This window comes from Papio anubis, chromosome 7, assembly GCF_008728515.1.
Source record: "Papio anubis isolate 15944 chromosome 7, Panubis1.0, whole genome shotgun sequence".
Lineage (NCBI taxonomy): Eukaryota > Metazoa > Chordata > Mammalia > Primates > Cercopithecidae > Papio > Papio anubis.
Window position 1 is genome coordinate 113678834 of NC_044982.1, and position 21642 is coordinate 113700475.

The following is a 21642-nucleotide window of genomic DNA, read 5'->3' on the forward strand; positions in this document are numbered from 1 at the left end:
TTCTGCTGCAATTACTCTGCTTCCTCTCTGGAATGGATACCCATGGGCTCAGCCCCTCTCTCTCTAGCGATCAGTTTCTGTCTGTCTTCACTCTTCCCCCTATCCAGCTTAGATTCCATAATTCATTACTCATTTTCTTATTCCCTCTCCTGCCCTGTCTTCTGGTCACACTCATCCTAGATGAACATAATTCTCATCTGTACCTGAGCTGAATGTCGCTGAGAAAAAAGGGGACCCCATGAGGAAGACTGGCAGGAGTATAAATTCACATCAGCCAACCTCAAATGGACCTTGTGTATGGCCCAGAAATCTTAGGGGCCAGGTTTCTTTGGAGAGTGTCCTCACTCTCTGTCTACAAACATGGCCATAGCCTCGTCCTGAGCCCACTCTCCCCACTACATCATATTTGATGGAAAAAACAGAAGCCATCAGAGTTAACTTCCTTATTTGCTTCCCAACATCTACAGACTTATCCACACCTGTTCCATCCCCCCTTCTCTCAGGTTACATGGTAGGAGATCCCTTCTTCACTCAAAGGCCAAGCCAGGCCTTGAAACGGAGTCTATCTGCCCCATCCTCTTCCTACCATGCCATGGGGGACCTGCTGCAAAGACAGCATATTTTACCACCTTCCTGGCATGTGCAAGCATCTGCCCAGGTAGGCAGCTACGTGCAGGCCTCACTGAGGGCAATGTCACACATAGCAGAATCCAACTGTAGTCACACTGCGGGTATCTTTGGCTTCTGGGGTTCACACCCAGCACAGGATAGCCAGCCTGCCTTCCCTTCACATGCCTAAGAGGTACCTTCTAACCAACCTCAGCACAGCCAAGTCCCATCCTCCCAAGACGACACCTTTCCCACCACCTGCTGCAGATCACCAGAAATGAGGCCTTTACACTCTCAACCTTAAAACCTTAGAACATTGATGCTAAGGTTTTCTAAATAAAGAATTCTAGATTATTTAATTTTTTTTTTTAGAGACAGGTGCTTACTCTGTCACCCAAGGTGGAATGCAGTAGCATGATCATAGCTCACTGCAGCCTTGAACTCCTGGGCTCAAGTGATCCTCACACCTTAGTCCCCTGAGTAGCTAGGACTACGGGCAAGTGCCACTATCCCTAGCTAGTTTTCTTAAGAGATGGGGTCTTGCTATGTTGCCCACACTGGTCTCAAACTCCTAGGCTCATTGGATCCTCTGCCTTGGCCTCCTGAGTAGCTGGACTACAAGTGTGAGCCACCACACAGGCCTAATTTTTTTTTTTTTTTAATTTTCTGGAGAGATAGGGGTCTTGCTGTGTTGCCCAGGCTGGTCTTAAACTTCTTACCTCAAGTGATCCTCCTGGCTTAGCCTCCCAAAGTGCCAGGATCACAGGTGTGAACCACTGTGCCTGACATTAGACTCTTACAGGTACAGACCACCCAACACAGAGCTGCATGGAATCACAGCAATCGCCAAGCCAATACTCTCTTCCTACAAATGAGGAACCTGCTGCTTGGGAAGCACAGTGTCCAGGCGAACATGACCCCACAGCTCCCAGCTCCCAGTTGAATCCTCCTCTTTGAGCAATCTTCCAGAGAAAGCAAGACAAATAAGGTTTTGAGGGAAGGATTCCTCTCCAAATCCAGAATCCTGAGGTCCTGACAGTCCTCAGATGTTCCCTGGAAAGTTACTCCAGTGGAAGGGAAAGGGGAAGCAAGAAGACAGGGATTACACTGCAGAGAGGGACCCCTGTCCAGATGCTCTGTGAAAGGAGGGTGGAGGGGAAGGAAGGGAGGAGAGGCCTAGATGGGGAGGTTGATGGAAACTGAGGCCCAGTTGGGGAAGTGGCCCATGGAAGAAGCCTCTGGGAGCCTGGCAGGGGAAGACTTATGGTCCACGCATATGCCACAGTGGGACTGAAGGACAGTCAGGCCTGTGGGCACCCCATCCTGCTGCCCAGCACGCCCAGTCTTCCTTCCTCCTCCAGTCACCCTGGCCCACCCCCATCCCATGGCACTCACACATCCAGAGGTAGTAGAGGCGCTTGGTCATGCTGAGATGCTGGGGAGGAATGTCTGCCTCAAAGTCTTGGTAGAAACATGGCTTCAGCGGGATGAATTTGGGCAATGGTGGGAAGTTGTTCACTTTCTCTGTGCATGAGACACATTGCACAACATCACCTCCAGTCTTTCCCCTGACAATCCAAGACGCTCATCATTTCTCTGGCTGTGCTGCCCTATTGGCCCCTGTGGCCACCGGCCACTCTGTTTTCCCCACTCAGCCGTCCCTACCTCCCCAGGTCAGCTGAGATGATCCCAAAGTAGCCAAATGCCCTAAGACAGTGTCACTCAGAATAAAAAACAATGTCACCTTGACAGACCACAGTTATTGTTTTTTAATTCTGAGTGACACTGTCTCGGGGCCTCAAGGTGCCACCCTCTCAGTGGGGGCAGCTCCAAGCAGAGGAAGCGGGATGCGTGAGAATCTACAGATGTGGGTTCCAGCCTCCATTCAGCATTTGTGCTCTGGGGCAAATCATCGCCCCTCTCTAGACCTCAGTTTATCTGCTGGAGTGGGGGCTGGGCTACACGGTTCCTAAAGTTCCCTCCAACTTTGGCATTCTATACCTCTGAGCCTTCTGAACCAGATAAAAAAAGGCCTCAGAGTATTAGAAAGCAATAGAGACAGAGGGGAGGGGGGCCACTAATCAGGCAGATGGACAGTAAGACAAGGACATCAAGGTGCTCAATTCCTGGTCCCTAGGACCAAAGATCTGACAGAGGGCTAGACAATGTCACGTTGAGGTTCTCAGACAGGCCTCAGTGGAGAGAGTGGGGAAAGCTTAGGGACAATAAGATGGAAAGAACCTGGCCTCCAAAGACTAGGGGAGATAAGGGGACCAGGAAGAGGGCCATCCACGCTATGCTCACTGTCATGTCCTACCCACACAGCCTGCCCCTCTCCTTACCTGCCATGATGGTACCAGTCAGCCCAGTGGCCTGCCCACACCTCTTGTCCTGAACTGGAAGGAAAGAAAAGCCAGAAAAGGATGAGATCAGACCACACTCAACCCAGTCCCTCTCTACTCCCCATCTGCATAGCAAGCTCCCCAGGACAGGACCCAACACATACTCCCACAGTACCGTGAACACAATTGAGGCAGCTCCCCTCCTCCCAGAGCCACCCTTCCACCAGCTGCATCTTCCCAGCTGCTCCTGCCCTCTGCCTCAAGGTACAAAATCTACCCTCCGAAAACCCCATCCAAGGATGGGAAAGGAACCTGGGAAGGGATCCCATATAGGGAAAGCCAAGTGACATTCTATTCCTTGACCTTGAAGTACAGACTGAGCCTCAGCCTTGGTCACAGGCTAGCCTCCCTTCACTCCTTTTGCCTTTGTTCATTTATTAAGACACTTATATGGTGCTGGAAGAGAGAATGAGCAAGACAGATGTGGTCCCTGCTCTCCCCATGAAACAATCACCTCTGCAGTAAATCATATAAAAGGCAAGCACAGCTGCCGTGAAAACATACATAGCATGTCACAGTGATCTAATCTGGTCTGGGGAGTCAGGGAAATTAAATTATTTTAATTAAAAAAAACTTTTTTTGAGATGGGGTCTCTCTCTGTTGCCCAGGCTGGAGTGCAGTGGTACAAATTCAGCTCACTGCAGCCTCAGCCTCCCCAGGCTCAGATGATCCTCCAAGCTCAGCCTCCTAAGTAGCTGGAACTACAGGCATGAACCATGCCCAGCTAATTTTTATATTTTTTTGTAGAGACTGAGTTTCGCCATATTACCCAGGCTAATTTGAATTCCTAGGCTCAAGCAATCCACCTGCCTCAGCCTCCCAAAGTGCTAGGATTATAGGCATGAACCACTGTACCCAGCCTCAGGGAAATTAAATACAAGTGGTAGTAAAGACCTGAAGAATGAAGAAGAGTTCCCCGGGCAAAACAGCCTTCCAGACAGATGGGAAAGCATCCTACAGGGACAGTTCCTCACTAGGAAGGAGCTTCACACTTGTGTTTTTTCTTAGACAGGGTCTCACTCTGTCACCCAGGCTGGGGTAAAGTGGCACTCCCGGGCTCAAGCCATCCTCCTGCCTCAGCCTCTTGAGTAGCTAGACTACAGGGACAGGCTACCATGCTAATTTTTAAATATTTTGTAGATAGGAGGTCTTGCTGTGTTGCACAGCTGGTTTCAAATTCCTGGCCTCAAGCAATCCTCCCGCTTTGGACTCCCAAAGTGCTGGGATTATAGGCATGAGCCACCTATCATAAGGGAAAGAAAGCCACTATGACCAAAGCAGAATGCAAATGAGGGAGCAGCAGATGAGGCTAGAGAGGCAAGGTAGGCAGGCTGTGCTCCCTGAGACCCTTCGGAGACAAGTTTGAAGGGGTCTTGAGGTGGTTTTAAGGAGTAGGGGAAAGGGAGCAATTGGAAGACTCCCTGCCCACTTAACTCCGAGTGGATGGTGGAGACCCATCATGACAAGCCTGTGTGAGACGAGGCGGAGGTTCCAGGGGAGGACAAGCAGCGTGTGCTATGGACATGCAGGATATGAGACGCTGGGGGACACCTGGACAGGGCATCTTATAGGAATCTGGAATGTACAAACATGCTCTCCTCCTGGAAGTTCAGCAGCAGGCCTGGTTGACCCATGGTAAGTAATCATTGGCAAGTTAATGCCAAGGAAACCAAGCAGCAATCACCTTGTTAGAACAGTAACTTTGGTGGACATTTTATATAGTCAACAGCAGAAAATGGTCCACAACCAAGTGCTAAGGCAATGCAACATTTAAAAGCTGGGCAGAAATTTGCTTAAAGTTTTGGAACAGGAAAAACTAATCTATGGTATTATAAGTCAAGACAGTATTACCCTTGATGGGGCAGCGACTGGGGGCCCAGCATCTGTTCCTGGTAGGGGTGCTGGATACACAGAGGTAGATTTTGTGAACATTCTCCAAGCATACAGTTGCAACTTGTGCAATCTCCTGTGTGTTAGACTTCCATGAGAAGTTTGCTTTAAAATAAAAACTTCAGGCTAGGCGCAGTGGCTCACACCTGTAATTCCATCATTTTGGGAGGCTGAGGCAGGAGGATCACTTGAGACCAGTAGTTCAAGATCAGTCTGGCCAACATAGTGAGATTCCATCTCTACAAAAAATAAAAAATTAGGCAGGCACGGTGGTGCGTGCCTATAGTCCCAGTTCCTCAGGAGGCTGAAGTGGGAGGACTGCTTGAGTCTGGGAGGTGGAGGCTGCAGTAAGCCGTGATTGCACCACTGCACTCCAGCCTGGGCAACAGAGCAAGACTGTCTCAAAGGAAAAACATACACACACACACACACACACACACACACATAAAAACACTTCTAGCATTCCAGTCAAATTCCTCTGGACCTGATTAAAAGATCGGGCAATTACAATCTTCTGGGCCCTTTTGTGATATGGGATCAAATACAGATATAAAAACCCAGTAACATCTACCACAAAAAGAAAAGAGAAGGGTATGATAGAGACAATCAGGAAATGATATCCATACACAGGTGCATTAATTGCAGCACTGTTTTGAATAACAAAGGATAACATCAATAGGGGACTGATTAAACCAATGGTACAGTCATACAATGGACTGTTCCGCAGCTATTTTTAAAAATGCTCTGCAGCTGTTAAAAATTTTAAAAAGAGAAAGAGGTTCTCCGGGTACTGATATGGAAAAATCTCCAAAAACATGATTAGTTAAAAAAAGCAAGATGTACAACAGTCTGTATGGTAAACCTTTCATGTTAAAGAAAAGGAAGAGGCCGGGCGCGGTGGCTCAAGCCTGTAATCCCAGCACTTTGGGAGGCCGAGACGGGCGGATCATGAGGTCAGGAGATCGAGACCATCTTGGCTAACACAGTGAAACCCCGTCTCTACTAAAAAATACAAAAAACTAGCCGGGCGAGGTGGCGGGCGCCTGTAGTCCCAGCTACTCAGGAGGCTGAGGCAGGAGAATGGCGCAAACCCGGGAGGCGGAGCTTGCAGTGAGCTGAGATCTGGCCACTGCACTCCAGCCCGGGCGACAGCGCGAGACTCCGTCTCAAAAAAAAAAAAATAAAAAAATAAAAAAAATAAATAAAGAAAAGGAAGAGAATAAGAATATATTTTCCTTTTAACCTAATAATCCTGATCCTGTTAGTCATTTACCCAGATATAAGAAATGACAAACACACACGTTATTCAACATGACACTACTTGCATTAGCAAAATGCTGAAAGCAACCTAAATGTGACTATTTAAATATACAAGATGCATCATGCAATAGAGTATTACACAGATGTAAAAAAGAGGCCAGCCACGGTGACTCACACCTGTAATCCCAGCACTTTCAGAGGCGAAGGCAGGAGGATCACTTGAGGTCAGGAGTTTGAGAATAGCCTGGCCAACATGGTGAAACCCCATCTCTACCAAAAAAATACAAAAATTAGCCAGGCATGATGGCATGAGCCTGTAATCCCAACTACTCATGAGGCTGAGGTGGGAGAATCTCGAACCCAAAAGGCAGAGGTTGCAGTGAGCCAAGATTGCGCTGCTGCACTCCAGCCTGGGTGACAGAGTGAAACCATGTCTCAAAAAAATAAAATAAATTTTAAAAAAATAAAGATGAACTCAGTAAACTGCTGTGGAATGCTTTCCAGGATATATTAAGTTTAAAAAAAAAAAAAAAAAAGGAGAGGACGAAAAGTGTAAATCATATACTACCCCTTATGTAAGAAAGGGGAAGTAAAAATGCACATATGAATTTGCTTATTTTTGAAAAGAAACACAGGAAGAATCAACCAGAAAGTAATGGATGAGTAGAGAGACTTCCACTCTTTACATACTTGTTAACAAGCTTTTTTAATATACTTGTACACATAAAATGACTTCCATATTTCAAAAACTTAAACCAAAAAGAAAAGCAAACCCTAAAACTGAAACAAAAACAAATCAAGCTAACTATACTTTAAATTGCTAACAATCTTACAGACAAAAAAAAAGGGCCCAAGTAACTTTTGATCACAGTAATTCTGTGTACTCTTAGAAAGATAAACCTCAAGGGCAAAAATAAGTGCAAACAGGCTGGGTGCAGTGGCTCATGACTGGAATCCCAGCACCTTGAGATGCCAAGGCAGATGAATCACTTGAGCTCAGAAGTTCAAGACCAGCCTGGGTAACACAGCAAGATACAGTCTCTAGAAAAAATACAAACATGGCCAGGCACGGTAGCTCACGCCTGTAATCCCAGCACTTTGGGAGGCCGAGGCGTGTGGATCACGAGGTCAAGAGATCAAGACCATCCTGGCCAACATGGTGAAACTCCATCTCTACCAAAAATACAAAAGTTACATGGGTGTGGTGGCATGTGCCTGTAGTCCCAGCTACTCGGGAGACTGAAGCAGGAGAATCACTTGACCCTGGGAGGCAGAGGTTGCAGTGAGCCGAGATTATGCCACTGCCCTCCAGCCTGGCGACAGAGTGAGACTCCATCTCAAAAAAAAAAAAAAAAAAAAATACAAACATTAGCGGGACATGGTGATGTGCGCCTATAGTCCCAGCTTCTCCTGAGGTTGAGGTGAGAGGATCACTCCAACTCTGGAAGTCAAGGCTGCAGTGAGGTGTGATTGCGCCACTGCACTCCAGCCTGGGTGACAGAGCAAGACCCTGTCTCAAAAAAAGAAAAAGAAACTGCAAAAAAGTCATGAATTTTAGTAGGTTTACTCTTACTGCTGGTACTGCTGCAATTACTCTAAAGCTTTGCCATGTATACTACAGAAGAGGGCAAATGAGTCAGTGTGCTGATGATTTGGGGAAGGTGGGTTCTCACTGAAGGAGACAGAATACAGACCATGGAAAGGTAAGAAAGAGCCTTGTGGTGTTGGATTCAAAGCGGAGGTATCAGTATGAACACAGAATTTTTAAAATATATATGGCTGGTTCCAAGCCAGGAAAAGGAAATACAAGGTTAGCCTGGAACATCCTGTGGTATCAGAAAGAAGAAAGTACTCAATAACTAATGGAGGCAAGTCAAAAGGACACAAGAGCCAATCTGAAAAGGCTACAACCAACCAAATTTGGGACAATTAGAGTATCAAAAATAATAACTATGTGAATTTTTTTTTCTTTTCTTTCTTTCTTTTTTTTTTTTTTTTTTTTTTTGAGACAGAGTCACGCTATGTTGCCCAGGCTGGAGTGCAGCAGCGTGATCTCAGCTCAGGCAACCTCCGCCTCCTGGGTTCAAGTGATTCTCCTGCTTCAGCCTCCCGAGTAGCTGGGATTACAGGCACCCCGCCACCACACCCAGCTAACTGTTTATTTATTTATTTATTTATTTTTTGAGATTTGTGAGTCTCCCGCCGCTTCAGAAGGGAGTAGTGGAGTAATGATTCGCTCACTGCAGCCCGGGCCTCCTGGTTCCATTCTCCTGCCTCAGTGCTCTTCCCGAGGCTGCATGGGACTACAGGCAGCACCATGCCCAGCTAATTTTTTTGTATTTTTTAGTGGAGAAAAGAGAGGGTTTCACCGTGTTAGCTAGGATAGTCCTCCTGACCAGACCTCGTGATCCGCCTACTTCTTTGGTCTCCTGGGAGGCAAGCTGAGATTACAGGCCTGTCACTGCACCTGGCCAGTTGTTGTATTTTTAGTAGAGACAGGTTTTCACCTTACATGTTGGCCATAGGCTGGTCTTTGAATCCCTGGCCCTGGGCCATCCACCTTAACAACCCCAGCCTCAAACTGCTGGGATTACAGGCATGAGCCACATTGCGCCTCGGGCCCATGGATTATTGTTTTAAAAATCCATGAATCCAAGTGGATTCTTTTTTTTTTGAGACAGCCCTACTCTGTCGCTTGGGCTGAGTGCAGGCCAGATCTCAGCTCACTGCAAGCCCGCCTCCTGGGTTTACTTTATTCTCCTGCCTCAGCCTCCTGAGTAGCTGGGATCACTGGCTTCGCCACTGGGCTTGGCTACTTTTTAGGAGTTTTTTAGTAGAGATTTCAGGGTTTCACTGTAAGCTACTAGGATGATTCATCTTCTTGACCTCGTGATCCACTGTTTGCTCCAGTGCTGGGATTACAGGCTTGAGCCACCGCCTCGGCCTAGCCTTTATTTTTAAAAGAGGGAGGGCCTTGCAGTGGTCATGATCTGTAATCCCACACCCTTTGGGAGGCTGAGGCAGGAGGATCACAAGGTCAGGAGTTCAAGACCAGCCTGGCCAACACAGTGAAATCCTGTCTCTACTAAAAATACGAAAACTCAGCTGGGCGTGGTGGCGGGTGCCTGTAATCCCAGCTACTCCGGAGGCTGGGGCAGGAGAATAGCTTGAACCCAGGAGAGGGAGGTTGCAATGGGCGGAGAGCATGCCACTCCATTCCAGCCTGGGTGACACAGCTAGACTACATCTCAAAAAAACAAAGCAAAAAACAAAAAAAAAAAAAAGAGAAGGAGGTCGAGGCGGATCACTTGAGGTCAGGAGTTACAGACCAGCCTGGCCAACATAGTGAAACCTTGTCTCTACCAAAAAATACAAAAAATAGCCAGGCATGGTAGCACGTACTTGTAGTCCCAACTACTCGGGAGGCTGAGGCAGGATAATCGCTTGAACCTGGGAGGCGGAGGTTGCAGTAAGACGAGATCGCACCACTGCACTCCAGCCTGGGCGACAGAGTGAGACTCCGTCTCAAAAAAAGAAAAAAAGAAAGAACATCATGTGCCTCCTGCTATGCTGTGCACAGAAGGACTCAAGGTCACGGATGAATACTGTTGCCAAAAAAAATGTTTAATCTGAAAATAACTATGAAAAAACAATCTGACAAATTCAGATTGTGGGAAATTCTACAAGACAAATGTTATTGTTATGAAAGACAGAAATTGGCAGGGGGAACTTTCTAAATTAATGGAGACAAAAGAGACATGCAACCAAATGCAATGGGGAAGCCTGTTGGATTTTTTTTTTTTTTTTTTGAGATGGAGTTTTGCTCTTGTTGCCCAGGCTGGAGTGCAATGGCACAATCGTGGCTTGCTGCAACCTCCACCTCCAGGGTTCAAGCAATTCTCCTGCCTCAGCTTCTGGAGTAGCTGGGATTACAAGCATGCGCCACCACGCCCAGCAAATTTTGTATTTTTAGTAGAGATGGAATTTTTCCATGTTGGTCAGGCTGGTCTCGAACTCCCGACCTCAGGAGATCCGCCTGCCTTGGCCTCCCAAAGTGCTGAGATTACAGGTGTGAGCCACCACACCAACCCAGATCTTAGATTTTTTTTTTTTTTTTTTTTTTTTTTTGATGAGACGGAGTCTCACTCTGTCACCCAGGCTAGAATGCAGTGGCGCAATCTCGGCTCACTGCACTGCAAGCTCTGCCTCCCGGGTTCAAGCATTTCTCCTGCCTCAGCCTCCCAAGTAGCTGGGACTATAGGCGCATGCCACCATGCCCAGCTAATTTTTGTATTTTTAGTAGAGATGGGGTTTCACCATGTTGGCCAGGATGGTCTCCATCTCTTGACTTCATGATCTGCCCGCCTTGGCCTCCCAAAGTGCTGGGATTACAGGCCACTGCACCCGGCCAGGTCCTGGATTTTAAAATCACAGCTACAAAGGACATTTTTAGGACAACTAGAGAAACATGAATATAGGCTGCATAGAAGATACTACTATTCACTATTAAATTTCTTGGGTATTGTGTGTGTGCATGTTTTTGTTTCTTTCTTTCTTTTTCTTCATTTTTGATACAGGGTCTCACTCTCTCACCCAGGCTGGAGGAGTGCAGCAGCACAATCACAGCTCACTGCAGCCTCCATATCCCAGGCTCAAGAGATCCTCAAGTCTCACCCTCCTGAGTAGCTGGGACTATAGGCGCGTGCCATCATGCCCGGCTAATTTTAATTTTTGTATTTTTTGCAGAGAGAAGGTTTCGCCATGCTGCCTAGGCTGATCTTGAAGTTCTGGGCTCAAGAGATCCACCTGCCTTGGCCTCCCAAAGTGCTGGGATTACAGGCGTGAGCCTCCATGCCGGCCTATAGAACATCTTTGTTCTTAGAAGATACACGCTGGTCTTTAGAAGCAGTGTCTGGTCTGTAACTTCCTTTCAAATGGTTCTGCAAAAAAATTTATACACATATATAAAGCAGAAACAGGTATGGTGGCGTGTGCCTATAGTCTCAGCTACATGAGGAGCTAAGGCAAGGTGCTCAAGCCTTCAGTGAGCAATAAAGCAAGACCCTGTCTCTAAAAAGTAAAAATAGACCGGACATGGTGGCTCACACCTGTAATCCCAGCACTTTGGGAGGCCGAGGCGGGCGGATCACCTGAGGTTGGGAGTTCAAGACCAGCCTGACCAACATGGAGAAACCCTGTCTCTACTAAAAATACAAAATTAGCCAGGCGTGGTGGTGCATGCCTGTAATCCCAGCTACTCAGGAGGCTGAGGCAGGAAAATCGCTTGAACCCGGGAGGTGGAGGTTGCAGTGAGCGGAGATCATGCCATTGTACTTCAGTCTGGGCAACAAGAGCGAAACTCCATTTCAAAAAAAAAAAGTAAAAATAAAAGATAAAGCAAATGTTGCAAAATGTTAACAATTGATGGGAGAAGGGTATACAGTTGGTCACTGCATTATTTTATTTATTTATTTTTTTAGATAGGGTCTCACTTTGTCACCCAGGCTGGAGTGCAGTGGCATAATCACAGCTCACTGCAGTCTCAAACTCCTGGGCTCAAGCAATCCTCCCACCTCAGCTTCCCAAGTAGCTGGGGCCACAGGTGTGCACCACCATGCCCAGCTAATTTTTTTATTTTTTGTAGAGACAAGGTCTCATTACATTGCCCAAGCTGGTCTCAAACTCCTGGGTTCAAGCGATCTGCCCGCCCTGGCTTCCCAATGTGCTGGGATTACAGGCATGAGGTCACTGTGCCCAGCCCATTGCCCTATTCTTTAAACTTTTTTGTAGCTTTGAATTTTTCAAAATAAAAAGTGGGGAAAAATATACATATCTGTATTTGACAATGACAATATATGCACAAAGAATATCAAAAACAACTAGGCCGGGCGAGGTGGCTGGCGCCTGTAATCCCAGCTACTCGGGAGGCTGAGGCAGGAGAATGGCGTGAACCCGGGAGGTGGAGCTTGCAGTGAGCTGAGATCCGGCCACTGCACTCCAGCCTGGGCGGCAGAGCGAGACTCCGTCACAAAAAAAAAAAAAAAAACAATCTCTGGAAGGATATCAAGAAAAAAACATGGTAATTGTGGCTCTCTGGAGAACAAAGGAACGGAATGGATATAGAGTAGATGGGAAACAATGTTTACTATATATCCTTATACTATTTCCATATAATTGATGACATCATCAATTTTAAGATAGACCATTATTTTATTGACTAAAAGTAAAAACAAAAATTGCCAATTTGCAGGCTGAGCACCATGGCTCACATTTGTAATCCCAGCACTTTGAGAGGCTGAGGTGGGCAGATCACTTGAGGTCAGGAGTTCGAGACCAGCCTGGCCAACACAGTGAAACTCTGTCTCTACTAAAAATTTAAAAATTAGCCGGGTGCAACGGCATGCACCTGTAATCCCAGCTACACGGGAGGCTGAGGCAGGAGAATCACTTGAGCCCAGGAGGCAGAGGTTGCAGTGAGCTGAGATTGTGCCACTGCACTCCAGCCTGAGTAACAGAGCCAGACTCCATGTCAAAAAAAAAAAAAAAAAAAGCCAATTTGTAACTGTAAGATGACAGAAATTTTAAAACACAGACATGAAAATGTTTTCAGAAATATCAAAATGTTCATCTTAGAACTGACAAAATTTGGAACATCTTTGTGAACTGTAAATCATATAAATGCATTACCTGTTCAAAAAAATAAAAAGTCAAGAAAGTCAAGTAGAAAAAAAAAGAAAAAAGCACAATAGGATAGTTGGGAAAGAATGAGAAGGAGCAGCTGATGAGGCAGGAGGAGACCCCAGAGAGTGTGGAGTCTCCATAGCCAGGAGCAGAGACTGGACAAATGTGACAATGCCACTGAGGGCTCCCATGTGAAAGGATGGCACTACTGGAACTAACGCGTTCATGACACTAACAGCATCGAGTCAGCTGTGAATCCAGCAAGAATGGTTTTGGTGGTGACAGTAGTGAGAGAGAAGCCTGGCTGAGAATATAGAGCAAGAATAAAGATAGGGTACTACCTGGGTAGGATATGGGGGTAGGGAGAGGGCCCAGGGAGGGCTGCAGCTGGGGGTCATTTAAGATGGAAATAAGGCAGAGATGTGTAGGATATATAGAAAGGTTGCAATTACAGTAGAGATAGAGGCTACCTGATAGACAAAGCCTGTGAAGAGGCAGACACAGGGGCACCAGTGCAAGGAGGTGGACAAGCCTTGATCCTAACAGGTGGGAAGCCAAACAGGATCCAAGCAGATGCAGGCAGGTTTGAGGTCTTAGATGGGCAGCGAGAGCGTCCCGGATGGCTGCTTCAATTTTCTGTTTTATTATTTTTATTTTCACAGGCGTTGAATTTTGTTTTATTTTTTATTTGAGACAGGGTCTCGCTCTATTGCCCAGGCTGGAGTGCAGTGGTACAATCACAGCTCACTGCAGCCTCAACATCCTTCCACCTCAGCCTCCCAAGTAGCTGGGACTACAGGTGCGTGCCATCACGCCCATCTAATTCTTTTGTTTTGTTTCTTGGTAGAATGGGGTTTCGCCATATTGCCCAGGTTAGTCTTTTTTTTTTTTTTTTTTGAGACAGAGTCTTGCCCTGTCGCCCAGGCTGGGGTGCAATTGCCACGATCTCGGCTCACTGCAATCTCCACCTTCCGGGTTCAAGTGATTTTCCTGCCTCAGCCTCCTGAGTAGCTGGGATTACAGGCGCATGTGCACCTGGCTAATTTTTTATATCTTTAGTAGTGACAGGGTTTCACCACGTTGGCCAGGATGGTCTCAGCTAGTCTCAATGTCTTGACCTCTCGTGATCCACCGGCCTCCCAAAGTGCTGGGATTACAGGCATGAGCCAGCGTGCCCAGTCTGGAGCTGAACCTTTAACAAGGAATAGGGAGTTGGCCAGGGAAAGAGAATCAGGAAAGCAGGTGTGAAGGTCAGAAGAGCAATAGCATGGCATACTTAAGGAAGAGAAAGAGGCAGAGGGAGGATGAATCTCAAAGTAGAGGGAGCAAAGGAAAGGCAAAAATGGAGTTGAAAGGTAAATGGGGCTAGGTCATCCTGGCCTTGAAGGCCATGGGAAGGATTTGGAGTTTGTCCTCAGAGTCATGGGAGCCACTGAAGGATTTTCTTCTCCTTAAAAAAAAAAAAAAAAAAAAAAGGCTGGGCGTGGTGGCTCTCACCTGTAATCCCAGCACTCTGAGAGGCTGAGGCGGGCGGATCACGAGGTCAGGAGACCGAGACCATCCTGGCAAACACGGTGAAACCCTATCTCTACTAAAAAAAAAAAAAAAAAATTAGCTGGGCGTGATGGGGGCGCCTGTAGTCCCAGCTACTTGGGAGGCTGAGGCAAGAGAATGGTGTGAACCCGGGAGGCGGAGCTTTCAGTGAGCAGAGATCGCGCCACTGCACTCTAGCCTGGGCGACAGAATAAGACTCCCTCTCAAAAAAAAAAAAAAAAAAAAAAAAAATGGCCTTAAAGGTTTTTTAAATATGCCTAGCACAGTGGTGTGTGCCTGTAGTCCCAGTTACTCAGGAGGCTGAGGCGGGAGGATTGTGTGAGCCCAGGAGTTGGACGCTACAGTGAGCTATGATTGCACCTGTGAATAATTCACGCACTACAGCCTGGGCAACATAGTGAGACCTCATCTCTAAACTAATTAGTTAATTAATATGTTGCTTTTAGTTATGTGTAAAAATATATGCAATTAAAACAAAAATCTAAGCGCATAAAGTAGAAAAGTCTTCCCAAAATCCCCCTTCTCAGATGCCACCCCTTTAACAGTCTGATCTTTAGGTTTGGGGGATTTTGTTGGCTTTCATTTTTAATGTATATAGAAGCATATATGACAAGGCGGGGTCATTCCACACATCCCTGTTTTTTTTTTTTTTTTAAGGCGGTCTGCGGCTCTGTCACCCAGGCACAGTGCAATGGCGAGATCAACTCACTGCAACTTCCATACTCCCAGCCCATATTCTCAGCCTCCCAATAAGGACTACAGGCGCCCTCTAACCCGGCTAAGGCCTGTATTTTTAGTAGAGGCGGGGACTCCTGTGTTAACTTTCAGGATGGTCTGTCTCTGACCTGTCCTGAGCCTCAAAGTACTGGGATTACAGCACAGCTTCCATTACATCCCTGGGCACATATGTTTTACTCCAACAGTGTCCATTGAAAGTTTTTATGTCAGTAGATACAGATCCATCTCAATCTTTTTAATGACTGGTCAACTGGGTCAACAACGTCCATGGCTGTGAAGCAGTCAGGTAACAAGTTGATACGGCAATCAGGAAGTGTTTTATTTTATTTATTTATTTTTGAGACGGCATCTCTCTCTGTCACCAGGCTGGAGTGTCGTGAAGCAATCTCGGCTCACTGCAACTTCCGTCTCCTGGGTTCAAGTGATTCCCCTGCCTCAGCCTCGCGAGTAGCTGGGACTACAGGCGTGCACCACCATGGCTGGCTAATTTTTTTGTTTGTTTGTTTGTTTGTTTTTGTTTTTGTTTTGAGATGGAGTCTCGCTCTGTCGCCTAGGCTGGAGTGCAGTGGTACGATCTTGGCTCACTGCAAGCTCTGCCTCCCGGGTTCACACCATTTTCCTGCCTCAGCCTCCTGAGTAGCTGGGACTACAGGCACCCGCCACTACGCCTGGCTAATTTTTTGTATTTAGTTGAGACGGGGTTTCACCATGTTAGCCAGGATGGTCTCGATCTCCTGACCTTGTGATCCCCCCGCCTTGGCCTCCCAAAGTGCTGGAATTACAAGTGAGAGCCCCTGCGCCTGGCCTAATTTTTTCTATTTTTAGTAGAGACAGGGTTTCACTGTGTTAGCCAGGATGGTCTCGATCTCCTGACCTCATGATCCACCCACCTCGGCCTCCCAAAGTGCTGGGATTATAGGCATGAGCCACTGCACCCGGCCAGGAAGTGTTTTATTACACTAGCAAAATTGAGCCAGCTATGAGCTCTATGGTTTCAGGGAAGTGAAAGGGGAGAAGCCAAGCTGCCAAGAAACTAGGAAAATTGGCCGGGCGCGGTGGCTCAAGCCTGTAATCCCAGCACTTTGGGAGGCCGAGGCGGGCGGATCACGAGGTCAGGAGATCGAGACCATCCTGGCTAACATGGTGAAACCCCGTCTCTACTAAAAATACAAAAAACTAGCCGGGCGTGGTGGCGGGCGCCTGTAATCCCAGCTACTCGGAGGCTGAGGCAGGAGAATGGCCTGAACCTGGGAGGCGGAGCTTGCAGTGAGCCGAGATCGCGCCACTGCACTCCAGCCTGGGTGACACAGCGCGAGACTCCGTCTCAAAAAAAAAGAAAAAAGAAACTAGGAAAATATGAGGGAGAAGAAAAAGAGACAGATCTAGCAGACCAGTCTTTCAAAAAGCTTGACTGAAATTTTAATACACACACAGTCACAGAATATCTGGGACAACAGTGAAACATCATACGCCAAAAGATTAATAGTAGTTGCCTCTTGGCTGGGCGCGGTGGCTCACACCTGTAATCTCAACACTTTCGGAGACCAAGGTGTTCGGATCACTTGAGGTCAGGTATTCGAGACCAGCCTGGCCAACATGGTGAAATGCCGTCTGTACTAAAAATACCCAAAAATTAGCCAGGTGTGGTGATATACACCTGTAATCCCAGCTACTTGGGAGGCTGAGACAGGAGAATCTCTTGAACTCAGGAGGCAGAGGTTGCTGTGAGCTGAGATCATGCCACCGCACTCCAGCCTGGGTGACAAGAGTGAGACTCCATCTCAAAAAAAATAAAATAAAAATAAACAAATAAGTAGTTGTCTCTTGATAGTGGGATAAGTTATTTGTTTTCTTTATTTTCTAAAATTTCTACAATGGTCATATATCCATCTTTTGTAGCAAGACAAAGTCATAGGTTTAAAATGGCAGCAGTGAGAGGAGGACACAGAGTTAGAAAGGCTTCTCCCAGAATAGAAGACTTGAGCATATTTATAAGGTGGGAGAGAGTTATTAAGGGAAATACCAGAGAGTCTAAAAATACAATGAAGGGGAAAATAACTGATGGACAATGGTACAAAAGAGACAGGATGGGTCGGCATCCATAGCACAGATCGGGTGCATTAGAGTAAGAATCTTCTTCTACTGGGATTTGAGAGAAATGGGAAAACATGGGGGTGGTTCCACCTCCCCCACACACAATCCAGCCAACCTCTACATGAGCAAAGGGCCTGGCGAGAGTAGTCCAGTTTGGAATACTCCTCCCATGGAATAGAAAGGGGAACTGATGGGAATGAGGAGAGGGGTTTCTATAAGTGATGGAGGGATGGCTAAGACTGGAGACCCTTCATGGCAGCTGGAGTGACACACAGGCAAAGTGGCACAGTGGTTGAGGGCATGGAGTTCAGAAAAAACACAGAAGAGGCAATTCATGAGACGGAGAAAATGGAGGTGTCTGAGAACCAGAGGTCTCCTTGAGGTCAGAGCACATAAAGCAGAAGTTGGACTGTGGTTAGAGAAAAATACTAGAGTTTAAGATTTCAGAGGTGGCCCCATGCCAATGAGGACCACATTCAGATGTAGTTGGTAAAAATTGTGACTGAAAGAGGCACTACCTCCCCTGAGACAATGGGATGTGGAGTGGGCAACTGTGGTCTAGCACTAAAGACCTCCAGGAAAACAAGGAAGCAGAGGGAGAGGAGAAAACAACTAGAACATAGGGGCCTCAAAGGAGGAGTCTCCTCCCTAACCGGGCTCTAGCCTAACCCTTGTCCCTGGTCCCAGACAATCTCCCAAAAGTCTGCTTACAGTTCCAGAGAAGTCAGTGCAGCAAAGTATGAATGATTCAGAGTAGAAACCAGAGCACGGGGCAAAGCTGCCTTGTTTGTATATAAAGGTTAGGGCAGAGAGAATCTGGGACTTGAGAGGGCGGTAAAAGACTAGGGTCACAGAAATGGAAGCTTCCAGGCTTTTCTGCCCTTGTTTCAGGGCAAGCCTTTGAAATGGGGGGTGGGGGGTTGGAGGGGAAGACAGCAATCACTGGCCTCTGCAAACCAAAGTTCTTTTTTTTTCTTTCTTTCTTTCTTTTTTTTTTTTTTTTTTTGAGCTGGAGTCTCACTCTACTGTCCAGGCTGGAGTGCAGTGGCACAATCTCAGCTCACTACAACCTCCGCTACCCAGGTTCAAATGATTCTCCTGCCTCGGCTTCCCTGGTAGCTGGGATTACAGATGTGCACTACCATGCCCGGCTAATTTTTGTATTTTTAGTAGAGACAAGGTTTCACCATGTTGGCCAGGCTGATCTCGAACTCCTGACCTCAGGTGATCCACCCACCTCGGCCCTCAAAGTGCTGGGATTATAGGCATGAGCCACCGTGCTGGCCAAACCAAAGTTCTTAAAGACTACAAAACAGAAGAAGTAGCAATCTGCTCAACTGATAATCTTTTATAATGGGGATGGGGGCTACATACCCCTCCAAAGATGTAGGCCTTGGGAAACACCTCCTTAATTATCAATAAGACAGTATATACTACCTGAATTTTGTTTAAGAAACCCTGACTATAATGTATTCCATTCCTTATTGTGAAGCTAGGAGGACAGAAGCCCCCACAGTGGGGAGATTGAGGCCCCTGGCAGCAGAAGAGGGTCAAGCCTGGCTTCAGATCAGGCCAGAGCCCTAGGGCTAACTCCAGGGCTCCCTGCTCACCAGGATGGGCCCCTCATCCCTGGCACAGAAATGGTGATTCTTTTCTGCTGCCCAGAGTCAATCTGCTAAGATGGAAGTTTCCCCCTCCTGCTCTACCTCTAATCCCCTCATCCCACTCCTAGCCCCATCTTCTGTCCTGAAATCCCAGAACTATGAATAATCCTCAGAAAGCAGCAGTCTCCTGGCCATGCTATCCCTGTCCTACTGATGACTGTTCAGTAGCCTCCTACAGATCCTTGCCTGGCATTCAAGGCTTTGTGCCAGTCAGCTACAAACCTCCCTCCCCACAACCTTTTGCTGCTTACAGGCTGACCTGCCTCCTACACTCCCAGCCTCACGCAGGAGATCATCTCTAGCTGCCCCCTCTGCTTCCAGTGCCCCTAAACTGGCAGCACTATCAGATCCTCTAAGCCCTGCCACCTTCTCACATCCCACCCCTTCTGGGAAGCCTTTCCAAAAACCGCTGCTCTGCATCCCGCTGCATACATTTGAGTCCGTCATTGGGCACTAAGTGTTCACGTCTTCTCCCATAATCTCTTCTTTACTCTCTCCTGGATGGAGTTTCCAGGAGGGACTCAGCACAGGGCACAGTGAATCCATATACTTGCTTAAGACTTGGACACTCTCCCAAGGGGTGGGAGGGAGGCAATTAACGCCCTCCCCCAATAAGACTAAGTCCAAAGCTGCTGTCAAACCTGCTGTATTACACTTCCTCCAGGAAACCTTCCGAAACTCCCGGCTGGCAGCATGGAAGGAAGTGCAGCCTGTAAAGGAAATGCTGTGGGGGGCAAGGGGTTGGGACAGGGACAGGGAGGCAGAGGGATGGGGGAGGAAAGGAAAAGGAAGAGGGAGAAGAACGGGGGGATGCTCTAAACTAGAACAAGGAGCATCCTCAAGAGAGGTCACTACATAGTCCTATTATTTCATCCCTAGAGAAAGGTGCTAGCAAAGAGATGCCCAGAGAGGGGAGGTGACTTGGGGAACTTGCTTGGAGGTGGCCACTCAGGAAAATATTAAAAACAGCCACAAAGCCCGAGGTCTCTCTCTAGAACTCCCATCCTGGGACCCCACTAACTGTCCAAGGGGTTTGCTAAAGCTAAGACCCTCTTTCAGGGGCCCATTCACCAGAGACAGCCCCCTCTCAGCTCTGGAGACTTTGCCCTAGGGCTCACCAAGCCCAGAACAAACCTAAGTTAGCAAGACCTGTGTAGCCCCAAACAAAATCTCTCTGCCAATCATGCCTCTGCAAGAACCATCTACCTCTTTCAGAGCCCTGCTCCGTGAGGCAGAACACATAGGGTACAGGTTGCAAATTTCTCCAGACTTCACCACCCCACCGGCAGTCACATGGCTGAGCTCCCAGGAACAGCCCCCAACAGCTGTGCTCGTTTTCACCCCTGTGCCTTTGCCCATACATTCTCCTGGAATGCCCTCTTTTGCCTCTCCTCCCACCCAAATCCCATCACCTCTGGAAGTCTCCTATTCGCTGGCTGTCGCCTCCCTTTCTGTGTCCCTGGGAAAGTCTGCTAGGCCCTCACAGATCTCCCCACCGGGAAGCTGGGACATTACCGGTTTAAGCCGCCTGTGACAGCGAATGCTCAGTCCCAGTCTCTACTTGGTTCCCCCAACCCCCCAGACCAGGAGCTCCCGGAGGCGGGGGAAAGGGATCGGTTCCCAAACACCTCACCTCCATCCTCGTGACCGACTCCAGCCAGCGCTGAAATGAGCCAAATTCCGGCGCCCCCAGCTCACCACCCAAAGCCCCGATGGAGCCCGCCTGGTGGCCTGGGCCAGCGCTCCCGTACCCCAGCAACCCTGGGGCGGCTGAGGTCCGCCATCCAAAGGTCGCTCGCCCCAGGGAGGTGAGGGAAGTCAACCCAGGTCCACCTGCAGGCGCTGGTTGGAAGGAAAGACCCGAAGGAGTCCACTGGCACCCCCTTCCAGTCGCCCCCATCCCCGGCCGCGAGCGCCATCCCCAGAAGGTCGGTTTCCAGGGAACGCCAGGTGGGGCTGGGGGGGATGGAGGGCCCAAAGCTCAGGCTCCAGATCCAGGGTCTGACGTCACCCAAAGGCCCAGTTCCCTCTTCGGGAGTCACAGATGGGAATGGGGGTGCTTGGTGGGTTTGGGGGGCCTGGGTGCGCCCTGAGCGCTCTTCCCCAGCCCCAAACAGTAAAGGTCACCTCCACCCCCACCTCTTCAACAGTTCGGCCTGCTCCCTGAATCCAAAGGTGAAGTGTAGAGGGTACAAAGCTGCAGCCAGCGACCCCCACCCCTCTCGCCACGCGCCCAGCTTCCCTGCAAAGCTCTCCTCCCAGCCTTCATGCCCAGACTCACCTGCCGCGGCCGTTCGGCTGCCTAAAGGCCGCAGCGCTGCGCTGAGCTGCGCTGCACCAGAGCGATGCGGCGCGGAGCCGGCCGCAAGCCGCTCCCGGGCTGGAGGCGGGGAGCGCGCGCGCGCGCGCGCGCCCGGGGCCGTCTCCGCGCGCGCCCGCGCCGCCGCTGCCTGCAGCAGTCACTCTCGCGAGACTTCCGCTCTACTCCCAAGGCCGCTCCTCCTGAGCTCGCGAGAAGGACGACCCGGCCTCCCAAGCACCTTCCAGGAGCTGTCCGAGGTGCTAGTTCCCGGGCCCCGGCCGGATCAGGTGGTTGACGGACACCTCAGGGACAAGAGCATGGCGAGTAGGCAGAAGGAAGAGACCCAGAGATGGGAGCCTGGCACCAGCAGCCAGAGTCTCAGCTTCCATATCTGTAAACTGGGGAGAATAACCTCCCATGCCGATGCCAGCAGCCTCTGAGACGTGCC

General features: G+C 48.5%; 1 protein-coding gene across 3 annotated transcripts in view; it reads right to left on the minus strand.

Annotated features, from left to right (window-relative positions):
* Positions 1-21350, minus strand: part of SCAMP5 (secretory carrier membrane protein 5) — a 28428-nt gene extending 7078 nt beyond the window's left edge. The window contains exons 1-4 of one of the 3 annotated variants that reach the window (XM_021940743.2): positions 21174-21350; positions 4863-4912; positions 2952-3005; positions 2005-2133 (exon numbers count right to left, since the gene is read on the minus strand). In XM_021940743.2, coding sequence (XP_021796435.2) covers positions 2005-2133; positions 2952-2958 — 136 coding nt within the window. In that variant the 5' untranslated portion in view covers positions 2959-3005; positions 4863-4912; positions 21174-21350. Of the gene's footprint in view, positions 1-2004; positions 2178-2951; positions 3006-4862; positions 4913-21173 lie in introns of those variants that run through there. The other 2 variants (XM_031668466.1, XM_021940742.2) reach the window with 2 other exon arrangements.
* Positions 21351-21642: the final 292 nt, after the last annotated feature.